Genomic DNA, 23,783 nt, shown 5'->3' with positions numbered 1-23,783 from the left:
GTCAAGTGGAGATGTTTTGAGCTGTTTGTTCTTATCCCTGACACAGCAGGGGCAAAATGCCCCCGATACAGCTTCTTAAAAGTTAGATCAGCCCTGAAGCAGTGTGGTTAGATCATCCCTGAAGCAGTGTGGTTAGATCAGCCCTGAAGCAGTGTGGTTAGATCATCCCTGAAGCAGTGTGGTTAGATCACCCCTGAAGCAGTGTGGTTAGATCAGCCCTGAAGCAGTGTGGTTAGATCAGCCCTGAAGCAGTGTGGTTAGATCAGCCCTGAAGCAGTGTGGTTAGATCAGCCCTGAAGCAGTGTGGTTAGCTCAGCCCTGAAGCAGTGTGGTTAGATCAGCCCTGAAGCAGTGTGGTTAGATCATCCCTGAAGCAGTGTGGTTAGATCAGCCCTGAAGCAGTGTGGTTAGATCATCCCTGAAGCAGTGTGGTTAGATCAGCCCTGAAGCAGTGTGGTTAGATCACCCCTGAAACAGTGTGGTTAGATCAGCCCTGAAGCAGTGTGGTTAGATCATCCCTGAAGCAGTGTGGTTAGATCAGCCCTGAAGCAGTGTGGTTAGATCATCCCTGAAGCAGTGTGGTTAGATCAGCCCTGAAGCAGTGTGGTTAGATCAGCCCTGAAGCAGTGTGGTTAGATCAGCCCTGAAGCAGTGTGGTTAGATCAGCCCTGAAGCAGTGTGGTTAGATCAGCCCTGAAGCAGTGTGGTTAGATCAGCCCTGAAGCAGTGTGGTTAGATCCTCCCTGAAGCAGTGTGGTTAGATCAGCCCTGAAGCAGTGTGGTTAGATCATCCCTGAAGCAGTGTGGTTAGATCAGCCCTGAAGCAGTGTGGTTAGATCATCCCTGAAGCAGTGTGGTTAGATCAGCCCTGAAGCAGTGTGGTTAGATCATCCCTGAAGCAGTGTGGTTAGATCAGCCCTGAAGCAGTGTGGTTCTTGCCCTCAGCTAATTGACTGCAGGCAGGAGCCGACTGCACTCCTGTTTTGATTCAACCTGCCACTTTCCTGACTCCCTTTTCCACTATAAAGAGGGGGCTTACAGTACTTGGTTGACCTGTGTTAGTTTTGTTTATAGCAGTTCAGGTGAAGAGTGCAACCATGTTAAATCTAAACAAACTTAACAAAGATGATGTTGATTAGTAGAGTTCCTTCTCAGCACAATCCATGCTGTTCCTCATAGTAGCTCTGGAAAGTCGGGCAAAAAACGAACGCAAGGTCAATGGGGTCACGCAGCACGCTCCTGTAAGCTGACTGAGGCTCACTAAAGTTTCATCCACAGTGCACACACACACACACACACACACACACACACACACACACACACACACACACACACAGTGCACACAATACATTTCTGTGAGCTTCAGTCAGCTTGGACATACAGGAGCGTGACCCCATTGACCTCGCCCAACTTTCCAGAGCTACTATGAGGAACAGCATGGATTGTGCGGAGAAAGAACTCTACCAATGAACATAATCATTGGTAAGTAAGTAAGTAGCAAATAGGGCTATACTTAAAAAAAGTGAACTATCCCTTTAAATGAATGCTTTCTTGGGTCTTTCCACTGACTTTTTTTTGCACTCCTCCTGTCATCCTTTCTTCTCCAGATGAAGCTCTGGAACAAGTACAAAGTGACCAGTATTCCCTCCCTGGTGTTTGTGGACGCAGCTACAGGGAAGGTGGTGTGTCGGAACGGTTTACTGGTGGTCCGAGATGACCCTAAAGGTGAGGTCAGCAGCATCCTCAGACACACGCGCGCGCACGCGCGCGCACACACACACACACACGCACACGCACACGCACACGCACACTCTCACACACACACACACACACACACACTTGGTATAATACTTTTAGGACATTCTGCTGATTTATAGCTCTAAATCTAACCTTAATCCTCATTACTAAATGGTTAACCAACCCTCAACCCGCAAAATATCTCTTTTTTGTAAAGAGGCTGAAAACTAATGATAAATTATAACTTCTCTGGGGTTTCTTTTCCTGTGGAGACATTTGAAGTCCACAGATACATTTCTCACACGCTTTCTCTCTCGTGCACGCACACACACACACACACACACACACACACACACACACACACACACACACACACACACACACCGCATTATAATACACACTTGCCTACATTCTCACAGTAATGATGTGTGCCAAATGCCTGGTCAGAATTCCCTGTGGAGATATTGCCGTGGCACATCATTCAACATTTGGATAGAAGAACATATTTGACAATACTCCCTTATTTGTGTTGACGCTACTGTAATTGTGGCGTTGCATGAATATTACAGAGTGGACGTGTCTCACTCTCCCACATCTGCTAACCTATCATTTCTGCGCTTTAAAGTGGAGACGGAGAATTAGCCAGGGAGAGAGAGAGAGAGAGAGAGGGAGAGAGAGAGGGAGAGAGAGAGGGAGAGAGAGAGGGAGAGAGAGAGAGAGAGAGAGAGAGAGAGAGAGAGAGAGAGAGAGAGAGAGGGAGAGAGAGAGAGAGAGAGCTTGCATTCCATTCTGGTCGAGAGGATGTGATCTGCTCCTGAAAAGATCTCCATATTTTGGTCAGATCCTGCTCTTCAGACCGCGTTAGGTCAGCCATGAGAAAGTCCCATTAGTAGTCATGTGAGGAGGGAGAATAGCAGCTCTATGGCAGCGATTGGCAGCACGGCAGAATGGGTTTCACATGAGCACAGTGACAGATTCACTGTCTGCCTAATGAAACCCAGTCCAAGCCTGTCCTATTATTTCCATGATTCATTAACTGTACATCCAAGCTACACTGGATGTGGGCAGAGAAGAGATTCTACACAATACTTTCAGGATGGAAGCAGGGGCTATGTTTTTGTTTTGTTTTGTTGTAGCCAGTCTCCTTTTCTTTTTTGGAACTCATGGTTTGGTAATGGCAGTACCTGGTGTGTGCATTGAGGTTGGGAGGGGTGGGTGAGGATCCAGGGGGTTGGGAGGGGTGGGTGAGGATCCAGGGGGTTAGGAGGGGTAGGTGAGGTAGGGAGGGGTGGGTGAGGATCCAGGGGGTTAGGAGGGGTAGGTGAGGTAGGGAGGGGTGGGTGAGGATCCAGGGGGTTGGGAGGGGTGGGTGAGGTTGGGAGGGGTGGGTGAGGTTGGGAGGGGTGGGTGAGGATCCGGGGGGTTAGGAGGGGTAGGTGAGGTTGGGAGGGGTGGGTGAGGTAGGGAGGGGTGGGTGAGGATCCGGGAGCCTCTCTCTCTTTCAGTGTGGATGAAAGGCCTGACTTGAGTGACAGCAGACTTGCCTGCGGCGTCAAAGATGGAGTGCACTTTTACCATCAGGACAACAATAAAAGGCGGCCGCGGCGCAGGCGTGTCATTCCTGCCTAATGAAGCCCTCGACAACCCGGCCGGCATAAAGACGCCTTTATGAAGCAGCGCTACAAGGTTTTGTTGATGATTACTCCCTTTTTTTTTTTTTTGCTCGTACCAAATGCATCTCCAGAGCTCCACACTGACAATGAAGACACCTTGAAAAGGAAACCAGAGTGAAAGAAAGCGGGGGTGGGGGGGGGGGGGGGGTATGGCTAGCAGCGGCCCTCATTGGCTCAGTGAGGCATGGCTTTCACTCATCATGAAAAGCACATTTTTGCATCTGCTGCGCGGTCGCCTTTCCAAAAGCACATGACAACTGCAGTCACAAAAGAGCGGACGAGCAGCGTCTGTCTGCACGACAAATGCACATGATTGTATTTAACATCTAACAGCCATGACAGAGTGGCTGAACGAGGGCTTGCGAGGCAGACGAGCTTTCCTCTCTCCTCTCTGTCCTCGTACCACCTGACACATGGCTCTCTCTCTGAACACTTGTTTTTTCCCCGCTTCTCATCGCTGCCTCCATTCTCTCCTTCAGGCCTGGAGTTCCCGTGGGGGCCCAAGCCGTTTGCAGAGGTGGTGGCAGGGCCTCTGCTCAGGAACAACAGGCAGACGACAGACGGCAGCTCTCTGGAGGGACACTACGTGGGAGTGTACTTCTCCGCACACTGGGTGAGTGTGGAGAGAGCAGGGATGGAGGACCGAGAGAGAGCAGAGAAGGTTGCAGGGAGGGAACGGACCCCTGGTTTTACCTTTTGGGGGTCCTAACTATGCTGTGACCTAAGCGCTATCTCTATCAAAACATTGAGACATCAGGAAGAGAGCAGTTAGTCGTCATGACAGATAAAGGCCAGGTGCCGGGATGGTGGAGGGCGACTCCATTGTGTTAGCATGTGTACGTCATTAACAGCGAGCGGTTAGCTCTCCTTCGTTCGTTGCTTTTCACCACCTCCTCTGGCCCTTTTACAGTAGGCGTCATCAGTCACCACACCCTCCTGACATCAGGCTATTGTCTCTGTCTGCGCTGGGCTTGCTGATAGGTTGTGAAGGTCATGACTCAGTGATGCATGAGAGGTCTTATATCATTGGTGAGCTGTTGGTGATGAGATCCAGCGCAGGCTCCCGCTGATGGAGCCAGTCTCCGCAGCAGCTGCCAGAGCCGCAGCCTCAGACCGGCCCATCAGAACCCTGACGCCGGCAGGCCTGGCTCGACCCCCACACTCATCCAAATTGAAAAGGACAAGTCACAAAAGCCATTACATGAGACCATTTGTGGTATTTTAACACCACAAGTCCCGCCTGGTTACTCCTGTAAATCTAGCTGCCATTAAAATAATATTACAAGCGTGACGTGCCAGTACCTGGCGTCCATTCACACATTAAAGTATATGTTACGTCTTTCCCGTCTGTTCTCGGGACCTGACATGGCCCGTGGCAGGGAACAGTGGCCCATATTTCACGGAACATTTGTCATTGTCACTTGCAATTTTGGGGTAACGTTACTTTTGGAAGTGACTCATATAAAAAAAAGTTGTTAAGTCACAAACATTACCATAAGGCTTGTAAAATATTTTTTCACTGTTGCATATATACTAGAGTTAATATCAATATGATTTGAAAACAAAAACTTTGTAACTAATAATACGTATTAAAAAAAACCTAGCAAGTTAAGTTACTCGTCATTGCCATTACAAAGTCATGCAATTTCACAATGCAATGTATTTATCAATACATTAAATGAAATGAAGGAAATTAACTAGCCATAATCCAAGGTGAGCATTCATACTGAGGCCCAATTCAGAGTTTCACAGAATGATACACTGCTATGTAAATGAGTAGCATTGTAAACATCTGTCACAAATCTACAGGAATATAATACAGCAGCATTCACCAGCTAGCGACTCTAGCTTTAGCTATGTATGATATCAATAATGTTGTATTTGACTGTATTCACCACTGTGATGGAGACAGCGGGAGTCCAGTGTGTAGTAGGAGAGAGAGATCGATTGGAAGCTAGAGGCTAGTCTGCTTGTTTTCCTTCCTACGCTGCTGCCATGGCATACTGATGTCATCTTAATGCCAGCCATACCGCCACTCCCCCTGCTTGGCTGGAGTGTGGGCTCTCAACACACACACACACACACACACATGCACACACACACACACACACACACACACACACACACACACACACTGAACAACTGCACATGCCTCCGAGCTAAAGCATTACAGCAGGATTAGTGTTTTAGGAGAGTGTATCTGAAAGGAGGTGGATACAAAAGGAGAGAGCATTCGTCGTTCCAGGGGAGGTGTTTGGTAACATGGAGTGTGTGTGTGTGTGTGTGTGTGTGTGTGTGTGTGTGTGTGTGTGTGTGTGTGTGTGTGTGTGTGTTTGTGTGTGGTGGGGGGGAGGAGGTGGGATGGGGGGGGGGGGGGGGGGGGTCAGGAAACACCCAGGGCAATGGAGACCTCAGCAGCAATCCTAAATATTTGTCACCATCTCTATTCACACCATTATCATACCCTGTACACACTCTCTCCCTCCCTCCTCTCTCTCTCTCCATCTCTCTCCCTCCCTCTCTCTCTCTCTCTCTCTCTCTCCCTCCATCCCTCCCTCTCTCCCTCCCTCCCTCTCTCTCTCTCCCTCCATCCCTCCCTCTCTCTCTCTCCCTCCCTCTCTCTCTCTCCCTCCATCCCTCCCTCTCTGCCTCTCTCTCCCTCCCCCTCCCTCTCTATCTCTCTCCCCTCCCTCTCTCTCTCTTTCTGTCTGTTAGTGCCCACCATGCCGCAGTTTGACCCGGGTGTTGGTGGAATCGTATCGAACTGTCAAGGAATCGGGTCAGAAGTTTGAGATTGTGTTTGTCAGCGCTGACAGGTGAGAATCACTGTAGCAGTCTATAGGTTGTCATACTTTCTCTCTCTCTCTCTCTCTCTCTCACGGGCGCACACACACACACACACACACACACACACACACACAGAATTCTGTCTCCGTCTGTCATGTGGAGAGACTGCTAGTTTCTACCTGCCAGTCCCTCCATGCAGGACCATTATAAACGCATGTTTTGCAGCCAGGCTTTGTTCAAACCCACAGAACGTTATTTAAAATTCTGGTCAAGATCCCGAGGTTTCTCAAGATGCCAAATATGTCAGGCTGGATTACAGGGGCGTGTGTATAATGGTGCACAAACATCTAGATGTTTTCCATTTGATGTAATGCTGCAGCCATGAAAAAATAGCACCTTGGGTTTGAATATATCACTCAATATAAGCAAGGTATAGCCCAAGCATCGGAAGGAGCAGATACAGAATATGTATTTTACATTGAGTGCATTTACATGCACACTAATCGTTTATTATGGGATTTCTAGAGTTACCTGATTATCAAGTGGTCATGTAAACGCGGAAATCAGATTATTGCCAGTTACCTGCTTATTCCGTTATCTGTTTATTGTGTGCATGTAAACGCACTCATTGTTGTGCAGTATGATTTTTTTTTCTAACTTTGAAATAACTTAAGAGGATAATTGAAGGGTCAATATCTGATTTGTTGCTGTTTGTTTGGTCTTTTCCACCCCCTGCAGGTCGGAGGAGTCCTTTAAGCAGTACTTCAGCGAGATGCCATGGTTGGCAGTGCCATATTCAGATGAGGCTCGACGATCACGACTCAATAGACTCTATGGAATACAAGGTATCTTACAGCCTCTTCCTGTGCGTCGCTTCAGATGTTCAAGCAGACAGAGAGAGAGAGAGAGAGAGAGCGAGAGAGAGAGAGACCAAAGAGAGAGAATGAAAGGCTAGATGTTTCTCTGCCTGGTTTAATAATGTCGTGTCCTGAAACGCCACAATGGCTGCCAGTTCTGGGAACAGCGATGCAGATAGACCCTGAGGAATGTGGGCCGGTAATCAAGTTTACTGTTTCTCTCCCTCTGCGCCTCTCTCTCTTTAGTCTCTCTCCCTCTGCGCCTCTCTCTCTTTAGTCTCTCTCCCTCTGCGCCTCTCTCTCTTTAGTCTCTCTCCCTCTGTGCCTCTCTCTCTTTAGTCTCTCTCCCTCTTTAGTCTCTCTCCCTCTGCGCCTCTCTCTCTTTAGTCTCTCTCCCTCTGCGCCTCTCTCTCTTTAGTCTCTCTCCCTCTGCGCCTCTCTCTCTTTAGTCTCTCTCTCTCTTTAGTCTCTCTCCCTCTGCGCCTCTCTCTCTTTAGTCTCTCTCCCTCTGCGCCTCTCTCTCTTTAGTCTCTCTCTCTCTTTAGGCTCTCTCCCTCTGCGCCTCTCTCTCTTTAGGCTCTCTCCCTCTGCGCCTCTCTCTCTTTAGTCTCTCTCCCTCTGCGTCTCTCTCTCTTTAGTCTCTCTCCCTCTGCGCCTCTCTCTCTTTAGTCTCTCTTCCTCTGCGCCTCTCTCTCTTTAGTCTCTCTACCTCTGCGCCTCTCTCTCTTTAGTCTCTCTCCCTCTGCGCTTCTCTCCCTCTACGCCTCTCTCTCTCCCTCTTCTGTGCGGACAGAGGAGTGTGGACGCAGTTCAGTTAGTGAGCTCTCGGCTCTTTGCCTCTCCTGAATGGAATGTGAGGAATTCACAGAGGACGAGTCGATACTGCCCCCCCCCCCCCCCATAAACCCATGCAGGCCCCCACCTCTGTTCTGTAGCCTTCACTCCACATGTGCGCGTGCACGGGGAGTGGCACGGGCCCACACACTGAACCCCACGCTCTCTTCCCTCCCGGATGGTGTCTGTTTCTGATAAGGCTGTTAATATGGCGCTGTGATCCTAATCAGAGAAGATGGTGGGAGTGAGATGGATTTGAGAACACAGAGAGAGCTGCAGAGAGCTGGATGATGTCACAGGAGAGAGAGCTGGTCAGAGGACGGGGGTTTGAGAACACAGAGAGATCTGCAGAGAGCTGGATGATGTCACAGGAGAGAGAGCTGGTCAGAGGACGGGCGTTTGAGAACACAGGAGAGAGCTGCAGAGAGCTGGATGATGTCACAGGAGAGAGAGCTGGTCAGAGGACGGGGGTTTGAGAACACAGGAGAGAGCTGCAGAGAGCTGGATGATGTCACAGGAGTGAGAGCTGGTCAGAGGATGGGGGCCCCTTCTCACATCCACACAACAACAACAACAGAATCTCAGCAGGAGAGGGAACAGTCTGCATCATGAAGCAATAATTGAGGGAAATAAGGGGAGGGCGACTTCTATGACTCCCACTCTCTTGGCCAATCACACGCTCCTCTGTTTTTAGCTGCGACCAGCAGCTCTATAGGTCACTCTGTCAGTCGGTCGGTCCACGGAAGGAGCCACCCTTTAGTGGGCACAGTTTCGCTTTGGAGGTTGAAATTTGGCATGGAGGTCAAGTGTGTGTGTGTGTGTGTGTGTGTGTGTGTGTGTGTGTGTGGGTGGGTGGGGTGTAGGGGTGGGGGAAAAAATCGATACACCATAGTATCACGATATTTTGCCTGACGATATTGTATCGATATTTGGACGCCAAGTATCGATATTAAAAAAAAAACGATATTGTATCGATTTTTTTTTTTTGACGGTGGGACGTTGATCTAACCCTTTTACGTCTCCTATACCACTATTGGAGGTATTGAATGTGTATAATCTATTTTACCGACCCACTGAGTGGCGACATGTCTCTCCACAGTAGAAAGAGGCGAGCCAAAACTGGAGGGAAAAGCGCGAGGAAGCCGTTCTCATACAGTAAAATGGATGGCGAAAACGCTTTCACTTTCGCGCTGATGCACAGCGGTGGCAACGGTGGGGGGTTCCAAGAATAGACTGGATGCACACTTTGAAACACGCACCATAAATAAGCCCAGAATCGCAAGAGCTTCATCAGAGCGCTCAACCGGACCGCCAAGAAACGAGCGAAACCCATCCAGCGAGCCCCATCCAGACTGCCAGGCAGGAGCCAGGCAGCGGGTCTGTGACAAACGAGTTGCTGCTGCCTGGCTCCTCCGCCAAGGAGGGCGGAGGAGAACGCCCACGGAGGGAGGAGTTGGAAGCAGAGGGGGGTTTCCTGCTGTTATGGAGGAAATTACTGTTCAAAACTATTGTTTAGATGTCTGACGTCTTACTGATGCCAAAAATGAATGGTTAAAGTGACTGTTCTATCGAATTTCACAAAAAGCCGTTTATCTCAGAATAAATTTCCAGACGCTGAAACCATGCTGTATTCAACTGCTAATGCTTACATAACTACTAACTCTACAAACTAACTCTTTTAGACAGAGAAAGCACACATTCTATTAGTTCTTTTGAGATATTGTGTGTTCACAAAATCTTAGCAGAAAAGAATCCTCGGGTCTTGAAAGATGAGCCAGAATCCTCAAAAAAACCCTCTGGCAGAACCTACCTACAGTAAAAAAAAAAACGGCTGGCAGTGAATGTGTTAAAAAAAAAAAATCACACACGTCAGGTGCATGCAACTATGACATGACTTTATGAAAGTTGTTGCTCTGTCTACTTGACAATGTTGCTGCAATAAAATGGTTGAAGTCAGATGAACAGACTGGAAAATTGTTCTTATATAAACCAGATGTTGACAAAGTTCTCCTTTGGGGACATCATTTGCAGTTGAAAAAGTAAGAAATCGCAATATTCAATATATCGCGATATCGCAATATCGCAATACTATCGTATCGTGACTCAAGTATTGTTTTAGTATCGTATCGTGGGCATCTGGTGATTCCCACCCCTAGTGGGCTGCGGCTGCCATCCTGCGTTTCGGAAATTCACATTATGTGGTCGCAGCTATTGCGAGTTCACGCTTGTTTTTCTATCTTTCTATCGTCTTCATCCCTTCTTTCCGTCCCTCCCTCCCTCCTCAGGTATTCCCACCCTGATCCTGTTGGACACAGAAGGTCACATGATCACACGACAGGGCCGCGTGGAGGTTCTGAACGACCCAGAGTGCCGGCTCTTCCCCTGGCACCCCCGGCCCGTCCTGGAGCTCAGCGAGTCCAACGCTGTGCAGCTCCACGAGGGGCCCTGCCTCGTACTCTTTGTGGGTGAGTCGACGACAGGCATTTAATGCGCCACAGCACCGCAGGGGGCCACGCCTGGTGCTCCTCGAGGGTGCATGAATTGACATTTATGTGCAGCAGATTGAATGTCAGAGTCTATGGAAAATTCTTCCCGAGTCAAAGGTTCATGTGAGATGTTTCTTCTATTTGCCGCTAGGCGAGGAGGTGCAAAGACACATATAATGTAATAGATTTGGATGTTGTGAGGGGAGGGAATAGTTTGCTCTGGATGTCGGCTGTGACACTGCAAGTGGCTTAGTTAAGTCGGACGAGGGAATGACCAAACAAGACAAGACAATAAGACACCCCAAAGTCAGAACAAAGTGGTTGGGGCGCAGTGATGACCTCAAACTTTTGGGCCACCCTGCTGTCCCCTGAGATCTGACTTGATGGGGCAGTGAGACAGAGACCATCTGTACAGATCCTTTTGCATTTCTCTCTCCCAGGTGGCCACTTTGGTTTTTTATTGTTTCTCTCTGCTTGTCATAACGTCTTTATCTGCCTCGTCCCCGGTTTGTTCAGACGCAGAGGAGGAGGGGGAGTTGGAGCCGGCCAAGGAGTTGATTCAGCCAATCGCAGAGAAGCTCATGGCCAAGTATAAAGCCAAGGAGGAGGAGACGCCGCTGCTGTTCTTTGTGGCTGGGGAGGTGAGATACAGGCCACTCAACACAGTACAACACAAATCCACACAGACTTCCTTAGCTCACTTTGCATTCTTGTGTAACGTAGCTCATCCGTGAGCGTTGTGCTGTAAAGAGCCATCTGCTCCAGTTATCACATAATCATAATGCTCTGGTATCCATACTCACCACTTCTGCAATTGTTGAAATAGTAACATTAGAGTGGGCCCCTTTTGAGCCTCTTAAACGTGCATGGGAGACACTCAATCTCATGTGTGACCCAGGGTTCAACTGGGTGCCTCACCCACACTAGGTAGGTCCCCAGGGTGCCTCACTCACCCCAGGGTAGGTAGGTAGGTAGGTCCCCAGGGTGCCAGCAGACTTGCTCTGACACCTTTGTGCTGCTTCCAAGTTCCAAATCAGCCGTCCATCTCCTCCTTTATCTTCTGCCCCCATCTGGTGTCTTCTGTGTGTGGGAGGGAACATGGAGTTTTCATAACTGTTGTTATCTCATGTTGTTCCACCTCGACCTTTCCAGATCTTGTGGAGTTAGCAGCGATGGCAGTCATAATTGCCAGATTAGCTCCCCTCCTCCTCCTCCTCCTCCTCCTCCTCCTCCTCCTCCTCCTCCTCCTCCTCCTCCTCCTCCTCCTCCCCAGAGCTCCCCTCCTTCCCATTCTGTCTGCCCAGCCCGCGCTCCGGGAGGACAGTACTGGTTTCTCATGTCACACAGCTTAGGTTTCGACCATGGAGCTTGCACATGTGCTAACTGTCTGACCCTCTGCATGTCTCTCCAAGGCTGCTGCACTCTGATGTCAGCCTTGAAATGTCACAAGCTCCTTTTTTATGTGTCAAAGGGACGAACAAGAGTTGAGAGAAAATAGTTCCATTCATTCTCTATGATATTTGATAGGATATGCATTTGCAAATGTGTATTTGTCCTAACACAAAGACTAACATCTTTGCACTCAGCTTGCAGTGTGAGTCCGAGACTTGTCGTGTTGAGAGGTCAGTGTTGTGGTCAAGGTTTGCTTTGTTTCTCCTTGTAGCACATGTGGGGGGCAGGTATCGTTTTTCACAGCAGCAGTGCAGGTATCGTTTCCTAACGTCTGGGTCAACCGGCTATGAAATCACCAGGGTTCTTTCCCAGATTGGGATCGCTGTCAGATATCACTTCCTACCACAGGGCTTGTGTTCTGTCCTTCAAAGAGTGAGCTTACAGGCGCTTGGCCTGGGTGAGGCCTGCTACTCACATGCTGCCTGCCAGGCCAGCTGCTGTGGGTTTACTGTGTCCATGCGACAGCAGTATGCTGCCAGTCCCTCTGGGGGGAGCCCAGCCTGAGCAGAATGACAGAGGATCTCGTTACTCCACTCAAAATGCTGCACAGTCTGGCTCTGCAGAAACCGGCGTAGTACGTTTTACTGATTTAATATAATTGCCAAAATAACAGCAGAAAAGATCATTAGTCTTTTTTCTCATTTCCTCTGTATGGCTGGCTGTTGCATGCAAAATAAGCTCCAGCAGTAGGCTATTATCCATTCACATGAGAATTGAATTGATTTTGTCGCAGGCTGCGCTGTCTGTTGCCTGTGATTCGGCTCCTCAAGGCTTAGTTTCCCCATATTTCATTGTTTTGTTCCTCACTGAAATAGAACGATGTCTTTGACCTTGGGGTGGAATGCATTGCATATACACACACAAGGTTTTTTTTGCATTATGAACCAGACCGGTCTCGCCAATAGTCATTCAATTCTAAACACATTGTGGCTTTCAAAATCTGTGGACTGTTTCTTTTATTTGTTAAAAACAAACGCAATGCCAGCCTTAGCATCAAAGGTCTGGTTTGAGCTTGATACATCTTTTAATATTTTCTAATTCATTAATCATTTAAATATTTTTAAAGTAATTATTATATGTATGGGGGGGGTCATTCTTTTTTCACAAATAATTTATCATGGCTTTGTCACCTTTTTAATAACTATGACTAATCTGACGCTCCATCTAATTCTAATTATCTAATAGATGGTCTTCACTCTAATTTGCTTGCTATCCCTCATTTATACACATCAGACAGTGATTTTTTGGGATTGCTTAACCAGTCATTGCCAATTTCACAATGATGACAACTCCTCAGACATTAGAGTCGACCAATCGGATGGATGCAACCCTGACCCGCGGGGGGGGTCCCCAATGGGAGGTTTATTATCACGATCAGTTCAGGCCTTATCAGATGGCTGTGGTCAGTGGGCAGAATAAGCCTGACACGACACAGCAGGCTCCACACGGTAAACACACGCTGAGCCTTATCAGCTGCGTCTGCGGGCTAAACAGCAGAGAGGCCCTTTGTCTTTTTGTTGCGAGCCGAGCCGCAGAGGGCGGGGGCCACTGGAGCCGTCGCACCTCACCAGCAGCAGTTTACACAAGCAGAGCAGCCGCACAAAAGAAGATGCGTGACTTCCTACCGAGGCGAAGACTGACGCACAGATTACATCTCCTCGTATCGGAGGAGAGGCTGGAGAGGCCACGGTGACAGATTGTGCGATTTCTCTCTTTTTGCGGTTCCTTTCCACAGTGTGTCCACTGCCCAGATGATCTTGAATCTCTGCACAGCATGGCTGCAAGAGAGCATGCAACTATGAGAATCTATTCAATGTATTAATGTTTCACCCGTAAAAAATATTCTCCATACTGACAGCTCTCATCTGCGAGTACAAAGTGGTCAATGTGTAATGATTTGCAGCACAATAAAACGGAAGGATTTAGAGGAAGTTAGCTCCCTACACCAAAATACCATAGTGCGACTCCTCTGTTCCATCTGTTAGCAGTTTTGCAAAGTAGAGGTCACAAACTCATCCGTATCCTTTCTAGGTAGCAGTGCAGCCAAGCTATTCAATGAGGTGGTTTGATCCATTTACGAAGAATAGCTGCAGATTTGGAGATAACAGTGAGAGACACAACAATGAGGCCTGGAAGGATTGCTTCAAAGTTATAATATGCACCAGGAAATCTGTCCAAACTGGACATGATTTTAACTTTGTTATGACATTACACACATTGGTGCATAAACTAGCCAGCCACAATTACTAACAGCATAAACATCACAGGCCCTGCTTCTCTGAGAAGTCCAACTCTTTGCTGCAGTGCCACCCGCTGGCCCTCTCCTGTTAGTTCTGTATTTTCAATGTAATCTTTTCCATATGAAATTGATCTTCAATCTTTCAAAGTCTCTCTCTGAGCCAAAAGGCTTCTTAGCTGAGGGGAAATCAGGTCATCCTGTCATGAGGAAGTGGCAGGCTGTGTAAGACGTGAAACCCTTTCTACTTCGAGAACAGATTGGACTGTAATAATGCATCTGCATCTGTCGAGGTGGTAATTCTACTTCCAAAAGCACTTAGGAACTATAGCCGAGCTGAATTACAAAATGGTATTTTTATTTCTTTTTTCTTCTTCATGGGTCTGGATAATTAATGGCCCTTCCAAGTGTGTTTGAAAGCTTCCGTCATCACTACAGTCTCCAACTCCAACACTAACAGCCCGTCTGCGGTAGTGTCGGAGTGATTTACTATATGGTTACTGGGGTTGTAATCCTAATTTGCTCAAGGGTGAAAGGTGAGATCAAGCCTCAGGCAGACCAAGAGTGAAAAACATCAAACAGTAAAGAGATAGAAAAAGGGTGTCCTCCACCAAACGTTCATCTCGACTCACACTGACCCTCAGCACTCTATTTTTAACATATTCCTTCAGAAAACACGAGTGTACAGTGTACACACACTGCTCTCTCCTCTGCCCACGTGCTGTTCAAATAGACTGTGATTTCCCAGCCTGATGTGAAGCTTTTTAAAGCGTGGGATGTCTCCACAGCGCTCGCACACAGCAGGGTGGATGACTAAGCCGAGGCTCTCTGCTTTCTCTGGGCAGGCTGCCTCCAGAAAGAGGGCGAGAACAGAGTTTCTCCTACACAACTCACGATGAATGACATTGTGTTTTCCCCCCGCAGTTCTGAATGCATGGGGTAAACCATAGTTCAAGTAATGGGTGCTGTCAGTTTTCTTTGCCAAAAGCAAGTCACAACTGATTAGCAGCAGAGAAGTGCACAGTCTATAGTGTATTCTCTTCTGGAGCTTTGTCCACTGTTTGCCTTGCATGTTTGTCAAAGTAGTTCACATCCCCAGGGAGGAATGCACCGCTACAACAAGGTGTGACATTGCACTAATCTCTGAATCTTGTCCTCCCCGTCACTGCAGGATGACATGACCGACTCTCTGAGGGACTACACTAACCTCCCAGAAGCAGCACCTCTGCTCACTATCCTGGACATGTCTGCCCGAGCCAAGTACGTTCGGGACGTAGAGGAGATCACGCCGGCTGAAGTGGAGCAGTTTGTCGGCGACTTCCTAGCCGAGAAGCTCAAACCGGAGCCCATCTAAAGACGGAAGTCCGAACACAGATGGGATATATATGGGACTCAATTACTCACTCCATCATCAAACCCTGAACCCGTTGCAACGCCCCTCACTCACCCTCCGCAGCCTTGCATCTGTCCCACCTGCCCCTCCCCACTTTGTCAGACTGTTAGAGAGACGTCTCACTTTTTAACTGACATTTTAACACCTTTTTTTTTTTAGACATGTCCCTCTTTCATGGAGTCCTCTCCTTCTCCTGTGGTGCCTTGCATTGACTATAGCCCCTACTGTAATATATATGGAGATTATGTTGCTTTTTTTGCCCTCAAGTCAAACATTTGTATTTTTTACTTTTAGTTTCCACTCAATAGCATTTCTGAATTCCATAAGAAACCAGAGTTACCCAATGGACCTACATCAAGAGACTCTTTGCTTCCTGTTTTATCCACAAGATCCTTGTTACGTTTGGTTTCTGAAGTATGTTGAAAGAATAAAATGATTGCAACATTTTTTTCCAGTTGTAATTCACATGTACACATGGTGCAAATGTGCTGAACCTCAGTTGGATGTAGCCGTCAGCCTATATGGTCCTAAAAAAAAAAGAAGTAAGACAGGTGCACATATACAGTAGAGTAAAGAACACATATTGGCTTGTGATAGACCAATAACTGATGTTTAAAACCCTGTGTCTTGTTGTGTGTGAAAGTCATCTCTAGCCAGTTAACGGTGGTTCTCATCTCAAGTCATGAGGATTTTCTGTGAAGGTCCCCTTATGAAAAAGGCCAGATATTTTTGAAGGCACAAAAGTGGCATTTGAAATTTGAGGAAGAAAATAAGTGTTGAATGTATAAATCCCTATATTCTGTTACTCGCAGGTTGTATCTCAAGTCATGACTTCTCACAACCATTAAAAACTCACTGTCAAGCACAACGTTCGGTTCCTGTATCATAACCTCCATCAATAAGGTTAGTTCTTGGATAGATATGAAATGCATGCAGTGCAATGACTCACCAATTCCTTGGTTAGAAATATTTCAACAGAAAGCATCTTGAGCTTAAGGAAACAAAGCCAATTTTACTTTTATTATGTCAACATGCAAACCGCAGCTAGGATGGAAACTTATTTTGACCATACACTTTTCTCCATTAATTTCAGTGGCTTCTGCAACTTGCACATACATATGGAAGACAATGCAGATTCTACAGAGCAAAGGATAAACATAAGACGCAGTATATCAGGTCCAAATATGTACTTATTGTAAATATGTACAATGCATTCATTGAAGTCCCAAACGTTCTATCACCAAATTCAAAGTGTTGGTCCCGGCCGCACTGGCAGGAATAATGCCAACTTATGTATTTCACTTGACAGTAATTTTGCCAGTCATTTAACAAACCACTGATTTAAATTCACTCTATGTTTTATTGTCAGCAGAAGCGGATAGCGGATGGAAATCCATCAGTTTAATTCAGCCTGAGGTCCTGCGGGGGTTTTCTTAATGTGCGCAGTCTGCGCACATGGAAAAAGTGAACAGCAGAAGTCACCCACACCGGCGTTTCCAGGGGAAAATCATAACGTTTGCTGTACTTTGTATTTCCCTTTCCTTCCAGATGTCTCCATTAGTTTCAACAGTTGTTTCCTGCCCTCAAACAAAAGGATACTGGCTGCCATGGCCGAATTCAAACTGTCCACCTCAGGAACCACAGGGATAAAGAGTCGTTGACCTGCAGTTTTCTGAGTCAGCTGGACCGCTTCGAGACTCAGGCCGTGCGTCTCGCCTCCGATCACAAGAGCAGTGGGACCCTCAGCCCAGCTGTCATGGTACAGCTTGGTGTCCACTCTGGGAAGTGAGAGTCCAACGTCTTCACAATCCGAATCCGAATCGGATTCGTATTCCTCGTCGCGCATGTTTTTGCGATTAGGCCTTGTGCTGACCCACCCATAGTCTCCGGCCTTGGAGGAAACCTTCACTTGTGCTTCTTCTGCTGCTGCTCCTCCAGCTCTCTCTGAGCCGTAGCAGTTATCAGCCACATGGACAGTCACAGGTTTAGGGAGGTGACTTTCAATGTCATCCCAGTCCAAGCTGGGATAGATGGGGAGGCGGAAATGGGCTCCCATTGCAGCACGCAACACTTTAGGCTCCCAAGCGTCCACACAACCTGGGGGGGAAGGGGAGGGGAGGGTTATGATTTGGAAAATTACTAATAAGCAGAGCAGTGGAGCATTCTCTGAGCTGCCTAAACTGTTGTTCACTCATTTTTAGTTGATTACAAGACCCAGCCTACCCTTGGTGAGCAGGACATCGTGGCAGCCAGCAGCAGCAGCGCATCGCAGAATCGTCCCGAGGTTGCCCGGGTCTCGGATGTTGTCGCATATCAGGGACAAGGGCAACGACTGACCCGTCTGTGGGAACTTCAGCCGTGACGGGTCTGGGAGAGAAAATATGGCTGCAGAAGAAGAGGGGGACATCAGTACCAGTGTGTCGCTGCATCACAATGAACCGCTAAATTAAAAGTGTGAATGTTACTGATATATAAATGTTAAGTTCCATTGGCCTCATTTCATAATCAATAAGCTATAATTGCATACACATAGTTGTTGGTATTTATAATTGCATAGGTACACATAGGTCAATGCTGCATAACACACAGACAGGAACATTGGCACACAATCACCCTCTGCCTAACAGGGTCCTGTCACACCACACGTGGCTGACTCCTGCAGTTTTCTCCCTCTCTCTGACCTTGCTCGGCTCCAGCTCCTCTCTCCTCTGCTCCTAGCCAAAACAGGATGATGTGTTCCTCTGCCTATAAATCTTTGAGCAACTGTTAAATCTTTACTGTATTCTTATGTACCGGTCACTCATGATGCAGTCTCTTTGCTACTGTTTGCAAAGATATATGTCTGGATTAAATACATTTTTATAAGTCACTTCCTGGCTCCTGGCTTCAGTTATTATTTTGATCTCAAATGGTTTAATCTCAAAGCTGCCCACCTTCACACTCTCGGCAATAGAGGTGTTGGTTATGCGGGAGAAGAATGTTATTGATACAAATTCCATTCTACAACAGTTACCTATTACTCCTTGTGGTGCCACAACGTCAGACCAGATTTTGATGTCTTCAAACTTGACTTTGACTAGAGTGGCCCTCTTCAGCCTGTCTAGGGGCAGCTCGCGCAGCCGATCCACCTTACTGAAGAAAACCATCTGTGGGTTGGCACCAGCCTCCAGGGCGTCACAGATCAAACGTCTACCCTCAAGGAGGATTTTACCCTGGTGCTCCCGAAACGTCCTGGACCGAGCAACACTCACCAACCTCCTGAAGAAGAGGAAATGGGGGGAGAAAGAGATGTTTTAGAGCTACTGTAAGCATCTGATGTGAACACATCTCTTTGAAACATTGTGAATGTTAGGCGGCCACCCTGTACAAAACAGAGCAGCTGCCAACTGATTGGAACAGAAAATGTTGCTTTAACGTTTTCATTATTGCACAAAATGACTTGTATGATCTTTGAAATGGACGGAGAAAGTTATCTCTGATCTAATGTTGACAATGTATATGCAACCTAACGTTATATGATGAGCATAAAAGGTGTATGGCGGTGGGATGACAAAAACCCTTTGAGTTTGAGACATGCTTGTGATAAACAGCTAACCTATAGACCAAATCAGCGGGATGTTTACATTTACTTCCGGGTACCCCTGAGGTCCACACATTATAATGGCGGTGGACGGCACAAACTGACGTGTTGAAGACAAAAACAGACAAAGACAAAAATGGTTCGTCCGTGTTGTGTTGTTGTTTAATATCATTCATAACAACACTTTCACTAACGTTAGTGGAGACCAGACTAGCTAATTTACCTGTTGGACCAGACCAGAGTAGACTTGAAGCTAAATTAAATTAACTTGGCGTCAGTAGCTCTGTCTGTAATAACCTCGCGTCACCAGGCTCTTCTCACGAGTCTGCAAAAAAAACAGCGAGTTTGACGGACAAACAAACGTTATTAGCTAGCTAACACTACATAAAACAAACACAGAAGAAAGGCTAGATACGTCGGACAAGCATGTTTACCAACCGTTTAACCATTTAAATTGAAAGTAGTCGGCCGAAAACAGCGAGAGGGTTTGACAGCATTTATTTGACAACACGCACATTTAAACCTGCCGCCTTCCCCAAGTGGTACCCGGAAGTAAATTTGTTTACATGGTGACGTCACGGTGATTTGGTCTATAGAAATAAAAACATAACTTGACAGAAAAAAATTAAATCTCATTTTAAGGTAGAAGTTAAGACATTTAAGCTATTTTTGTTTGTATGATGCCTGCTACAATTACCCAGATCATTCAATGCTGATTTAATATTAACGCTAAACACACTTACGACAGCCGTTTATCGCCGGGTAAAGCCCTCTCGAAGTGGACTCCGTCCACTTGATCCTTTGTGAAACTAAAGTTATCACGCTCGAGAGCAGACTCCATGTTGCTCCTCGACTTGGTGAAGACATTTCCATCAGGAGCCTCGGCTTTAGAGGGGAGTTTTGACTTGGTGAAGACATTCCCATCAGGACCTTCAGATTTAGAGGTGAGTTTTGGCTCCTTGTCCCTCTTGACGTGTCCAGTCGTCTGCGATTGAGGCCGAGGCGGCTGGAGGATTTTATTCGTCTCGCTGTCGGGAAACAACACTTTGACAGGTTTCCTTCTCAATCCACGTACATACCTTTTTGATTCCACTGTGTAGCTGGTGCCCCTCGTTAGCAAAACATTTCGCTCCAAGGAGAGGAGACATACCACGCTTCTCATGTAAGCAGCCATGTTTGACATTTCTTCTTCTACACACCACCTTGCCCTAAACTGAGAACCGACACTATACCGCCACCTACTGCTCTGTGTGTGTGTGTGTGTGTGTGTGTGTGTGCGTGTGTGTGTGTGTGTGTGTGTGTGTGTGTGTGTGTGTGTGTGTGTGTGTGTGTGTGTGTGTGTGTGTGTGTGTGTGTGTGTGTGTGTGTGTGTGTGTGTGTGTGTGTGTGTGTGTGTGTGTGTGTGTGTGTGTGTGTGTGTGTGACGCGTGTGTGTGTGTGTGTGTGACGTGTGTGCGTGTGTGTGTGTGTGTGTGCGTGTGTGCGCGTGCGCGTGTGTGTGCGCGCCCGTGCGTGTGTGTGTGTGGAGACGTAAACTCGCGAGAAGGCGCGATAAATTGGTTGATACCATAAGTAGGGGAGAAGGGGGGGACCTTTGATGTAAACCATTTGTGTTTTATGGTTTATCTGACTAAATGCCATCGCAGTTGTACCCAATGGCATAGAACATTGGGTAAATAACAATAATTGAAATAAAATCCAGCTTTTTAGCCCTAAACCCCCGTTGTTGTGAGTTGTCGTTCCACAAATCGACAATAGAAAAATCGATCATCCAGGACGTTCAATCGTGCCCTGCACACCGATCGGTGGTTACAGAAGAGTAGCCTACAGAAATTGTTATGGCTTTGAGGCGAGCGTTGCATTTCGTTTTTAAAGTTGGTGACAGGGGTAAAACAGCAACATTTTACCGAGATGTACTGGGCATGAAGGTACGTTTTCCTACATTCAGCTCATGGTCAGAATTCAACTTGATCATCATCAGCTAGTTAGCTACACTGTTGCACAACCTTTATTGATATGGCTGTTTGCTGTTATGGTTGTGATCAGATGTGTGTGACATCGTCGCATAAAACTGAAGAATATGTCGATTAAATGGTTATGTTGACCGTGATCTTGCTGGCTTCGTTGTCCATTTCAGATTTTACGTCATGAGGAGTTTGAAGAAGGCTGCAAAGCAACTTGTAATGGGTATGTTGCATTGATCTTTGACCTGATGACACAGAGAACAACCTGCGTTGTGTAACTTAATCCTTTTATGCTAACTCTGCCTTCATCATGTATCCATACAGTCCTTATGATGGAAAATGGAGTAAGACAATGGTTGGCTTTGGTCCAGAGGATGACCATTTTGTTGCTGAACTGACTTACAATTATGGAGTGGGAGAGTATCATCTTGGTAATGATTTCTTGGTGAGTGAGCATTCATTTGGTAGGAAACACATTGAATGCCATACAAGTACAGTAGTCTACAAAAGGGATATTATTTCCAACCTTGTGTTGATTTTAGGGGCTCACACTGCAGTCAAGCCAAGCTGTCAGTAATGCTAAGCGTGTGGGGTGGCCCCTCACTGAAGTAGGAGAAGGGCTCTACCTGGCCGAGGCCCCAGGAGGGTATAATTTCTACCTGCTGGACAAGGAGCAACCTGCTAATGGTGAGTCTCACAGCCCCACAGTCTCACATCACTTTTGACATCATCACTGATGACATCACATCATTAGCTAATTAGCCTAATTTAAAAATACGGCTCCGTCAGGTCACCCGCACGGGTGCCCTTTACACACCCTGAAGGTTTCAGCCCGATCGCACGTAAAACGGCATAGCTGTGGCCGAACACAGAACTTGAAACAAACATCGCCCACATACTCAATTTTATATAGATTTCTATCTATCTAGTATCTATATATAACATTGAGTATAAGTAAGTAATAAGTATAAGATATAGACTAGTAGATCAGGAGCCTGACTGCTTCATACTGAATTGTTTGTAAACTAACCAGATGTCATGGTTACTATTCTGGAAGTAACGCTCATAATCATTACTGAATACAACAATAAAAAGCATTGTGTATGATTATATCTTTCATGACCATGCATAAACATTTAGTACTGTACTGAGCAGTAAAGTACAGAAATAGGCACAGTATGGTAGGTGAGCATGCAGGACAAACTCTGTTGTGATAGTGCATACTGTTCTTGCCTCCATTCTTGTTTGCAAACCATGTAGCATTTTGTTCTGTTCACTCGTCCTAAGAAGACCCTGTGCAGAAGGTTTGCCTGGGAGTGTCAGACCTCCAGAGATCAACCCACTACTGGACTGCGCTCCTGGGGATGAAGCTGATGGAGAAGAATGAGGAGAAGAAAACAGTGCTGATGGGATTCGCAGACACTCAAGTGAGTTTTTTATATATATGGATACTATCTCAGTCCTAAGAATAAGAGTGGTTGAGAATGATTGCACTGTAAATGCATGTGTGGTGTCCTACTATTGAATAAAGAGTGCTATATTGTGTGTGTGTGTGTGTGTGTGTGTGTGTGTGTGTGTGTGTGTGTGTGTGTGTGTGTGTGTGTGTGTGTGTGTTTTTTGTCTGTTTATGCAGTGTAAGCTGGAGCTCCACGATGTTGGTGGGGCAGTAGATCATGGAACAGCCTTTGGAAGAATAGCATTTTCATGCCCACGAGAGCAAGTAAAATATTTAATGCAAATAAAACTTTTTTATTTTTTGTTAATATTGGAGAAACATCATAATAATTGTCATCGTCCTCATCAATATTGCACTACATTCCTCAGTTACCTGACCTTGAGGGTTTGATGAAAAAAGAGAATCAGAAAATCCTCACACCGTTAGTCAGCTTGGATACTCCTGGAAAAGCCACAGTGGAAGTGGTCATTCTGGCCGACCCAGTAAGTGCATTACCAAATGTTTTAATCATGTAAAATAGTGTGAGTGTAAACTGTTAACTGTACAATGTTTGGTTTGTTTAGGACGGCCATGAGATTTGCTTTGTGGGAGACGAGGCTTTCAGGCAGCTCTCCATGGTGGATCCCAAAGGAAATGCATTGCTTGATAAGGTACATAGTACAGTACTGCTCCAGCATTTCATTCTACATTAAATATGCAATGCAATTTGGATGTTCACTTTATGCTTTTAAATTTGTTTTTTAGGCTATGGCTGAAGATAAAAGCGATGAGTGGTTTGCCAAGCACAACAGGCAGAAAGCTGCTGCGTGAGCTGGAGTGGCTTGCCTGGAAATCTGTCCCCCACTAGGCTGTTTCCTCACCAGTTCATAAGAGATGCAAGGCACCTGTAGTATCAATTCCACTTGAATTGTTTACACATTATTTTCCTGTGGAGGCACACCTTGAGGTGCAGTTGCACTTGAGTACTTAGTAAATACCATAGACCACTTGTTCAGATTGATGGATCCCCCCCCCACCCATGTACAATATTGTTCACAATAAGATGATTGATGGGGCAAAACATTCCACTGAATAGACTTTATTAAAAAGAAAGTATGGCAAGTGTCCAATCATTATGTATGTTGTGAAATTTAAATCTGTTCCTGCATCATAATGATGTTATTGTTGGCATAAAGAGTGCTGTTCGACAGCTGAAGTCATACAGTATCCTGCAATAGGAAATTGTTCAACTATGGCCTATTGAGCTGAGCTATTGGTTTAACATGGTTGGACGCCGAATATCAGTTGGAAAAATCAACTAAATGTTTTCTTTTGTCTAACTTTTTTCC

The 23,783-nt window shown here is 46.5% G+C and overlaps 3 protein-coding genes across 6 annotated transcripts in view; 2 read left to right on the top strand and 1 right to left on the bottom strand.

Annotated features, from left to right (window-relative positions):
* The window catches only part of nxn (nucleoredoxin), a 61,079-nt gene extending 44,868 nt beyond the window's left edge, over window positions 1-16,211 (top strand). Inside the window, exons 2-8 of the mRNA XM_083637196.1 lie at window positions 1,608-1,725; window positions 3,890-4,023; window positions 6,126-6,226; window positions 6,936-7,042; window positions 10,174-10,353; window positions 10,891-11,015; window positions 15,234-16,211. Of these exons, the coding sequence (XP_083493322.1) occupies window positions 1,608-1,725; window positions 3,890-4,023; window positions 6,126-6,226; window positions 6,936-7,042; window positions 10,174-10,353; window positions 10,891-11,015; window positions 15,234-15,416 (948 nt within the window). The 3' untranslated portion in view covers window positions 15,417-16,211. The remainder of the gene's footprint in view (window positions 1-1,607; window positions 1,726-3,889; window positions 4,024-6,125; window positions 6,227-6,935; window positions 7,043-10,173; window positions 10,354-10,890; window positions 11,016-15,233) is intronic.
* A 645-nt stretch (window positions 16,212-16,856) lies between these two features.
* mrm3a (mitochondrial rRNA methyltransferase 3a) lies at window positions 16,857-19,876 on the bottom strand (the record flags this gene model as incomplete). The annotated part of the gene is made up of 6 exons (XM_083636697.1): window positions 16,857-16,902; window positions 17,045-17,233; window positions 17,333-17,552; window positions 17,679-17,822; window positions 18,469-18,713; window positions 19,779-19,876. 6 exons carry the CDS (start codon window positions 19,874-19,876, stop codon window positions 16,857-16,859), a joined length of 942 nt encoding a protein of 313 aa, XP_083492823.1.
* Window positions 19,791-23,766, top strand: glod4 (glyoxalase domain containing 4). Of its 4 annotated transcripts, none has more exons than XM_083637568.1 (9): window positions 19,791-19,979; window positions 21,173-21,222; window positions 21,324-21,444; window positions 21,542-21,686; window positions 22,290-22,426; window positions 22,633-22,719; window positions 22,824-22,937; window positions 23,019-23,105; window positions 23,200-23,766. In XM_083637568.1, exons 1-9 carry the CDS (start codon window positions 19,875-19,877, stop codon window positions 23,263-23,265), a joined length of 912 nt encoding a protein of 303 aa, XP_083493694.1. In that variant the 5' UTR covers window positions 19,791-19,874; the 3' UTR covers window positions 23,266-23,766. The 4 variants fall into 4 exon arrangements, with proteins under 4 accessions (XP_083493694.1, XP_083493693.1, XP_083493696.1 ...); XM_083637567.1 differs by having other exon boundaries at window positions 22,287-22,426; XM_083637570.1 differs by lacking the exon at window positions 19,791-19,979 and adding an exon at window positions 20,822-20,963.
* Window positions 23,767-23,783: the final 17 nt, after the last annotated feature.

The sequence above is a fragment of the Poromitra crassiceps genome (assembly GCF_964638095.1).
Source record: "Poromitra crassiceps genome assembly, chromosome: 5".
Classification (NCBI taxonomy): Eukaryota; Metazoa; Chordata; class Actinopteri; order Beryciformes; family Melamphaidae; genus Poromitra; species Poromitra crassiceps.
Note: the sequence above shows the minus strand (reverse complement) of the source record. Positions and strands in the feature narration are given on the sequence as shown.

Excerpts from the sequence above, each read along its gene's own strand:
- glod4 (XM_083637567.1), top strand. The coding sequence starts at position 19,875 with ATGTTGCTCCTCGACTTGGTGAAGACATTTCCATCAGGAGCCTCGGCT. Across the intron at positions 21,445-21,541 it reads ATCTTGGTAATGATTTCTTG|GGGCTCACACTGCAGTCAAG; the intron begins GTGAGTGAGCAT and ends TGTTGATTTTAG. Across the intron at positions 22,938-23,018 it reads TGGTCATTCTGGCCGACCCA|GACGGCCATGAGATTTGCTT; the intron begins GTAAGTGCATTA and ends TGGTTTGTTTAG.